This window comes from Astatotilapia calliptera, chromosome 11 (assembly GCF_900246225.1).
Source record: "Astatotilapia calliptera chromosome 11, fAstCal1.2, whole genome shotgun sequence".
NCBI lineage: Eukaryota > Metazoa > Chordata > Actinopteri > Cichliformes > Cichlidae > Astatotilapia > Astatotilapia calliptera.
This window is the reverse complement of record NC_039312.1, coordinates 20,170,050-20,179,154: the sequence shown is the minus strand read 5'-3', so window position 1 is coordinate 20,179,154 and position 9,105 is coordinate 20,170,050. Positions and strand designations below refer to the sequence as shown.

The following is a 9,105-nucleotide window of genomic DNA, read 5'->3' as shown; positions in this document are numbered from 1 at the left end:
GTTTGTTTTTGATTTGTATGGTATTTCTAAAGGTTAAAAGCCAAATTAAAGCAGTGCTTCAGTACACCTGCACAGAAGCGACTTTTATCTGCTCCCTTATTCACGTGGAGTCGCCACAGCGGGCAGCTTTATTCAACCTGAATAAAGCGACCAAATTAAGCGAAGAGTCGAGCCTCGAGGAGCTTTCCTTTGTTAGGGAAATGCGTAAAACACTATTCTCACACACACACTTTGTCATAAAACTATCTCGGCGGCTTCTTCCGAGTAGTCAACAGGTATCTGTATTAAGTAATATCTCTTGGCTTTATGGTGTCTGTTTATGTATCAGTCTTTAGCTGGGCCAATCACGCTCACTGCGCTGGCCAATCGTGAGGTGAGACGACCGAGTAAACGAGTAGTGTTTGTCCAGCTGTGAATAGAGAGCAGAGGGTAGGGGGGCGGTGGGATACAGTGACAGAAGCACTCAGTTGCCACTGTGCTCAGCGGAGTGAGATAAGTGGAGGCCTTTCATTTCACTCCGGCTATGTTGAAGCTACGCGCAATGAGGGTGAGGTGTCCCCTCGTGCGAGAGTGCATGGCCGAATTTTTGGGAACTTTCGTCTTAATGGTGAGTGACTTTGAGTTGGATTGTAATTTTCAAAATCAATCAAACGGGTTTAAAAAAAAAAAAAAAAAATCAAAGCTGGAAAACAGTTTAGAGAAAGAGGAGTTGAAATGTGTATATGCATATCCCAAACCCTGGACAATTATCCTTTAATTTTTCAGGTTTATTATTTTTTAATTTTCTAAATTTATGCATAAAACGTGTAAGTAGCTTGAGTTTGATTTTATACCCTCACATTGACTGAATGTTTACGGAATCAAACAGCTCTCGAAAAAAAAATGAAACTACATAATAGCATCAGATTAAAATTGTTTTTCCCACTGTATCGGATGATTTGGGTTATTTTGCAGGTACAGGACCTGAACACCTACAGTCATTGAGTAGATCACAAGGTCCTGTGTATACCAAAGTATTCTAGAGTCAAATGTGAGGCCACCTGCTCAACAGTTCAAGCAAAAGGGCAATGATCCCAGCACAGCAGCAAATCTACAGCAGAATGACTGAAAATCAAAATGATCAACATGCTGCAATTTCAAGTCAAAGTGCAGACCTCAAGCTGTTGCGAGACCTTAAGAGAGCTGTGCATAAAAAAATACCCACAATGAGCTGAAGCAATATTTTAAAGGCTGGGGGGAAAAGTCCTCCACAATGATGTGGGAGACTCATAAACTGATGACTAATAGTCATGGAAAATTATTACTTCAAGTTATTGCTGATAAAGCTGGCTCACAAGCTACTGAAAGACTGGGAGCTTTCAGTTTTAAACAGTATTGCAGAACCTGTTTTGTGAAAACTTGTCACATGACTTTACATCTATCACTAAAACTAAGGCTGAAGCCAGGTGAAGGTAATTTTCTTAAAAATAAAATAAAAAAATTGCTTCCTAGAATGGGATTTATAAGGTGTTCTCAGTCTTATCTCTCTCAAGCATGTTTGTTTTCTGTAGGAATCAAAGTCAGCTCTGCAAGACATAAATGAACTAATCTGAAAAATGCAGGCGTATGAAGTTAGATACTGTTATGGTTCGTTCGATTTAGGGAAGAGAAGAAAGCAAGCCCAAGCCGAAGTAGGTGTCAAAAATAGTGATCTTTATTACACACTTTGTGCACTAAGTGTGGGAAAAGACAATTTGCAATCGAATCCTTTCGTCAACTGAAGCATCAGTCTCCTTATATTGCCATTATGACATCACAGTTGGATCTTTACTGGAAATGATCTCAAATGATGACAATTCCCCGCCTATCACAAAGTTTTCCCTTATATAGACATCAACTGCTACTCTTAAGAGAAAAACAAGTGTGTATTACATTGTGCATTTTGTGAAAGTGTATCTATCAGAGAAACTGTCCTCAGACGACCCTCCTATTATTACTAAATGTGTAGGTGAACGTGCGTGTGTGTTACATAAGTGCGTGCATGTAGTTACAGGCCGGCGTACGTGCAGAACTACACGCAGGCCTGGGCCCAACAGGACTAGTGGGTCTGTATGGTGTGACTGCACTAAAGTGCAACAACTTAAGTAGATAGCAAGAATGATACAGAACCTCACTGAACAGTCAGTGTGCATTAATACTTGCTCAAAGTAACACAGATGTAATTAAAAGATTATTCTGTCAACCGATTCAACAATGGTAAATGATTAATCAATGATAACTGATTGTGAGAATACAAAATAAAATATCTCCTGATCACAATACATAAATTGATGTAATGCATTTAAAGAAAGCACAATCCATATGAGTTGAAATTGAAACCCTTAATTGTGCCACATGTCTAAAACAGTTTTCACCTGACTGCAGAATCTCTACTGAGATTTTATTGGGAACTTTGCTTGGAGTTAGAACAGATTACAATAATTTATGCTTGTATATCAAATATTAAAAAGATTAAAATGAAGAAAAAGATCAAAAAAATATTAAAAAGAAGTTATATTTGCAGCTTACGTAATTTTCTACATAAATCTTCTCATCTGTGGTGAGATCACAATGTAACAGCCATACTGTCCCTTACATGGTCATTCAGATAACACGGGTCATTACAAAGTCTAAAGAGGAGGGCATTAAATTACACTTTAACAAGAACAAATTTGTCTCTGTTTATCAATTAGTTAGTCAAGAAAGGTATACTGAAATTTGCTCATGTGCTTTCCTCTACGTCTATTTAAGTTAGTTTTGATGTCGGGATTTTTAGCTGTGGAAAATCTCGTTTCTTTGTTCACCTGAGTTTTGCAGTAACTTCTGACTTCTCATGCACCTTCCACCTTCTCTGTCCTCTTTATCTGCAACAAAGCTCTTTGGCTGTGCTGCTGCTGCACAAGTAAAAACCAGCAATGAGACTAAAGGCCAGTTTCTATCTGGCAACATGGCCTTCTCTGTGGGAGTTATGTCAGCCATGTATCTCACCAAGGGCATCTCAGGTAAAAATTAAAAGATATCCATAATGGGCACTAACATTTCCTTTTTTCTTTTTTTTTTTACATAGTATTACATTTAAACTCATTACAATATGCTCTGCACAGTCTAAAATCCCTCAGGTAATTATGACTTTTATTGCAGTTATTAAATGAGTACACAAAATTTATCACCAGAGCTCTTTACAAATAAGATAATAGATAATAATAAATTATCTACTTTCTTTTGCAAAGTGTTTGCTTTGGCTCATACCTATGACAATCCACTGTTATATGATAACACAGATAATCAGAGACACGATCACCTGCCAGTGTGTCTAATTACCTTCATTTTTAACTTTCACCTTCCTGTATCCTTCTCCAAATATGTACCCTACATCCCTGCAGGTGCCCATCTGAACCCAGCGGTGACCCTGAGTTTCTGTGTTTTGGGGAAGGTGTCCTGGTCGAGGCTCGTGCCCTATTCCCTCTCCCAGGTGGTGGGGGCTTTCGTGGCGTCGGGGGTTGTCTATCTCGTCTACTATGGTTTGTCTTTTTAATTTTTGTGACATATAAATAAAAAAATTAGTTTGTTTTGTTTCCTGCAACACCTCTGTTTCGGTCGCAGATGCCTTAATGACTTTTAGTGGAGGAGTGTTGACTGTGTACGGCAGGAATGAGACTGCCTCAATATTTGCCACATACCCCTCTGACTACCTTTCTGTGGGCAGAAGTTTCTTTGACCAAGTGAGTATAATTATTAACAGGATTGGATCTTTTAGCAGCTGCTCCCGTACCCAACGTAATGAGTTGACATTTCATTAGGTAGTGGGCACCGGCATGTTGCTGTTGTGTATCCTGGGTTTGGAGGAAAAGAGGAACACCCCGGCTCCCTCTGAGCTGGTTCCTGTTGTAGTGGCAGCTGTCGTTCTGGGGATCTCCATTTCAATGTCGGCTAACTGTGGTGCTGCCATAAATCCTGCTCGGGACCTGGGGCCTCGCCTCTTTACCCTAGCTGCAGGCTGGGGGACTGAGGTCTTCACGTAAGTATCTTATCTGCTTAAGTTATTGGTTTTATTGAAACTTTGTTTATGTCTTAATTTCACAAAAGTATGTCAAAGATTGTTGGACAATGGAAGAGTTATCCTGAGGGTTTTTCCATGAAAAAGCTGTTTTCTCTTTATAATCTTATGATCATGTGAGACGTGTGGTTCCACAAATGCTCAGTGCACAGTGTCTTAAACACTTAAAGCTGCGTTATAACACTATGGGCAGAAAAACAGCAAAACAGGCCAAGAGAAACACAAATTTAACACAAGATCAACATGTAAGGCTTTTATTAAATAGACAAAGAGGAATTCATCTCATCTGAGTTGAGTTTATAGCTTCTTGATTAATTATTATCAGGCCTTTCAGCTTATTGTTCAGCTGTATTCGAAATAACAGATTGTTTTTGTTACTGATCGCAGTAACGCGATTACCCTTTCAAGTAACGAGTAAAGGAAGGGATTACTATTGCAAAAAAGGAATTAGATTACTGTTACTTTCCCATAAGCACGCTGCGTTACTAGACCGTGATTTTTTTTTTTTTTTCCGAGAGTGTCTCATGACAATGATGTAAGCGCGTGCGATGTTCGTGGTAACGGACGTGTGCAGATCAATGATCAACCATGGATAATATATAGAGGGTGGAAGCACTGACATTACTTTGAGTTTGATTATGTAAAAAGTGACAAAAACATTAGCGTACGCTGTATGATGCGTGGGAAGAAAACTTCTTTTTACAGCGAAAAAAACTCCCTAAACTTCTGAGCAAGTACCCTAGCACGCTGCCACGGGAATGTGAAATTCACAGAGAAACCCCCGGATCCTCCCACTGGCATGACCGCTACGCCACCGGGCAAACCCCCGCCTGCTCCGCTCCTGCTAAACAGGTTTAAATAGATTTAAGAGCAACAGGACGACGTAGTCTTTGATTTTATTTATTTTCTGCTATGTTTTACTTGCATCTCTTTGAAAGAGTGAGTGTAAACACAAAAAATAGTTTTATTTATATGTTGGAATATGCAGAAAATAGGTTTAAATGTTAAACAAATTTCTTCAAGTCAAAGACTGTTGCATATAATTTTTTTTTGCTAGATGCAATGTGCATAAAGTTAAAAGATTAAAACAATTTTTATAAAGAGACTTTCATTTGATTACATTTTATATGATGGAGTCTGCAGAAAAAAGTAGAATTGGGCTGAAAGGCCTATTGCTTTATTACTTTTTCAGGTTCCTTATCATGTTTTTTAAAAAGTAATTAATTAATTCTGAAAATAAGTAATCATTAAAGTAACGGGATTACTTTTTTGGAGAAGTAATCCCTAATTACTTTTTCAAGTAACTTGAACAACACTGCTGATGGCTGCAGACAGATTAATCGGACCTGGTTTTCTATGGAAATGATCTTGATGGAAGGTGTCGACCTACAAAACAAAAACTGCTGATCTTAGACTAAAGAGCTCTGAGTGAAGTTTGATATTTAAATATTTAATATGCTACTCTCTGGGGGGTTTTCACTGTGATAAATTCTTCTATCGAAGTAAAACCTGTTAAAAATAATGAATCTGCACTCTTTAACCGTTATGTCCTGCTGCTCTTTGTTCTGCAGGTGTTACAACTACTGGTTCTGGGTACCATTGGTGGCTCCGCTTGTTGGAGGCGTTTTCGGTAGTTTGATGTATCTCATCTTTATCGACTGGCAGCTGCCTGACCCAGACCAACTTGAGAGGATTTCCACCATCAGTGAAAAACTTGCAAAAAAGGAGATGAGTTAAAGGCTGTGAATTTTTAAAGTTTAACGCTGAAACTACTTTTCTACTGTTAGAAAAAACAAAAAGGAATATCTTCTTTCAAATGATGTAGCTGTTTGCTCCTTAAACACAGCCAGCAGAGGTGTGTGTCAGTCATAAGATAAAGCTGTTTGTTTACAATGAAATGTGTGTTTAGTATAATAATCACTGTGTGTCCTTTTTTGACTTTGTAGCTGGGAAAACTGCTAGCATGTTCACCTCGTTGTAAATCAGATATAGAGGACTGTGTAGATTTAAACAGTGGAATCCATCTTAGTCCACTGGCTGGTCTATTGTACTCCCCTCTGCTGTTTTAACGCATTCACATTCTGGCATTTCAGCCTGCAAATATTTCACTTTTATAGAAAACAACACCAAAAATTCATACTTAGCTATGACTTAATATTTGTGAAAAGGTTTTACTTTTATTTTTTTTTCCGTTGTGTTTTATTCCCCTGTTTTATGTTTTTGTTTTTTTTTTGTTTGTTTTTTTGTTTAACCCGTGTCTTGTTTCCCCTTGATGATAATTATGAATTTTATACATTAGTCTGTCAAAAGATGCATGTAGTATTTGAGGGACACTGTAGATAAGTTTTTTTCAGTGTTTTTAGGTTTCTGTGCTCTCATAAAGGAGATATCTATCTATAGAGAGAGAGAGAGAGAATAAACATATATATACATTATTTTATGTAAATTGAACAAATTATTCTCATTTCAAACTACTGAGGGATCTAGGAGGACATTAGAGGAAAAAGCATGACCTTCAAGGTCTGCGTTGCTTCTCCATTTCACTTTGTTCTGTTGTGTATTAATTATGCTACCTCAGTGTTTTTTGCTGATGGCATTAAAAACAACCCTCACTCCCAAGACATGTTGGGATTCTGTGCAAAATGAATAGAGTGCAATGATTTGTAAATCTTGTAATGAGTGCCACCTGGAAGTTTGCTGCTCTCTGTCGTGTGATTGGCAGAGAAGTCTTGAAAGCACACTGAGGAGGGCAAGGCAGCTCTCATCTGTGGAAGCTCCGAGACGATGGATTCGCTCTGGCATGAGTGAGTTTGTGCTACAGTAAAGGACTTTTAGAGCTGGATCAAATGATGACAAGTGTTTATTTATTTTTTAACATGTGTCTTTGGGCATTTGGGTGGTGAGATTAAGGGTTTGGTTGTTTGTTAAGATTTAAAAAATTAAACTGACGTCCGTTTCAAGTGTTTTTTTTTCAAACATGTTTTGCGGCGCTCATTGAAGTGACTTGTCTTTTTAATTTTCTTTCTTTTTTGAGTTGTACTACAAAAAAACTTGGATTGCTAATTGTGAAGACAAATCAACTTTTTTCTCTGACACTTGTCTTTCCCTAAATCTGCTACAGGTGACTCATATCTTTAATTCTTGGCAGGACTGAGACCCAACTTGCTTGCAGTGTATGTACCCACAGGTAAATGAATTAAACTGACTATTGGCAGCAGTGCAGTGGGATGTTTTAACTTATTTTGGAGGGTGTCGTTTTTGTTTTGTTTTTTTCTTTTCTGGGGGGCGGGATCTCATCGGAGTAGATGGTTTGGTTTTTTTTGCGGGCGTTTATTTGAAGTAAATGTCACTTTTAAAATAATTTGGTTTTAATTTAGTTCAGTGGACTCACAATAATGCTTACGACCTCATGTAACTAATTGGTTTAAATGGAAAGAGGTCAGTAACTTGAGTGATATATAAAAAGAGCATCTTGGAGAATTTCTTAGGAGCAAAGTTGGTCAGAGATTTACCTGCAAAAAAATTAATTTGTGGAACAATTTCAGAATAATGCTCCACTTCAGGTTTTTATTTGTAATATCAAAAAATCCAGAGAAACCTCTGCCTGAGAGTGTGTCACAGTATGCGGCAGCACACTGTACGAATTTGCGAAGAGGACCCAAAATGCAGACATCAAGGAACGTGGACAAAACTTGAATGTTAACAGAAAGTGAGCCGTTTATTAAGGCTGGTGAAAACTACACGAAACAAAAGGTGGCGATGAAGCTAAAAAATAAACTGGGGAAACTAAAAAAAAAAAAAAACATTAAAAAACAAAACATAAAACCTGATGTGGATACAAAGATACCTGGAATCTGGAGCATGAAACACAATGTGGCACAAAGGACAAACAACCTGACAAAGAATGAAGAGAAACACAAAGACTAAATACACACAAGAGTGATTAGGGGAAGTGGAAACACATGGGGAAACAGCTGACACTAGTCTGACATAACACAAAGGAAGCAAAGCTGGCTACACTGACATAGGATGCAGACCTTCAAAATAAAGCAAACAGAATGGAAAGCAGACATGACAATACAATTTCACAACATGGACAAGAAGACAAGAAACATGACAGACTAACGCAGAAGACCTAAGTGAAACATAAACTAAAGGCAACCAAAAGATAATCAGATTTACTCAACATATAAAGGGATAACTTAAGAACTCAAACTGAACACGCTGGGTCAGAGACGCAGGATCGTGACAGTGTGAAGCTCAGTACTAGATGACTGTAATCTTCAGGCCCTTTTGGGTGTGATATTTTTTTGTCATGACAATCCCTGCAGGGTCTCAGGAACACTTCCAAAAATCGCTGTCTGTGAACACAGTTCAACCTCCTGTCCACAAGTGCAGGTTACAGCTCAATAACTGCAAAGAAGCTGTCTGAACGTGATCCAGCATGTTCTTTGGGCCAAAGCTCATTTAAAGAGGACTCGGGCAAAGGGTAAAGCTGTTCTGTGATCAGCAGAGAGGGATTCTGGGATCAAACAGCCTCACACCTCTGCAGACTTTGTTCTGTAATATTTCACGCCTTGCAATGATATTAAGACATCAACTATGAGTGTTCACAAAATGTCCTTACCCATTTTTCATGCGTGCCATGTTGTCTGCACAGCCGACAGTTCAATAAACCCTGTGTTGATTACAGATTGTGGTTATGTCCTGAAACAAATGGCAGTTGCATTAGATAACTACAGAGCACTTTATGAGCCAACCTGCTTCTTTAATGAGAATTATGGCTCATTAAAGAAGCAGAAGCTCATCAGTGTTCACTGACAGTATTCTCATTAAAGGTATTGCATGACTCAGTGTCTTTCGAACCTCTATGTCCTGTGGATGTCAAATGATATAAATGGTCTAAACATACAACGTATGTTGGCGGCGACGTGGATGATGTGGATGTGCCCGCCCACTGCTGCGGCGGCTAAAGAGACACGACATACAAAAGCAACATGGACACATGGGAGATGAGAAACAGAACCATG

The 9,105-nt window shown here is 38.5% G+C and overlaps 1 protein-coding gene across 1 annotated transcript; it reads left to right on the top strand.

The window, feature by feature from the left end:
- The first annotated feature begins 434 nt into the window (after nt 1-434).
- On the top strand, nt 435-7,292 carry aqp10a (aquaporin 10a). Its single transcript, XM_026184071.1, has 6 exons — nt 435-607; nt 2,894-3,020; nt 3,402-3,539; nt 3,622-3,740; nt 3,819-4,036; nt 5,647-7,292. Exons 1-6 carry the CDS (start codon nt 524-526, stop codon nt 5,810-5,812), a joined length of 852 nt encoding a protein of 283 aa, XP_026039856.1. The 5' UTR covers nt 435-523; the 3' UTR covers nt 5,813-7,292.
- Nucleotides 7,293-9,105: the final 1,813 nt, after the last annotated feature.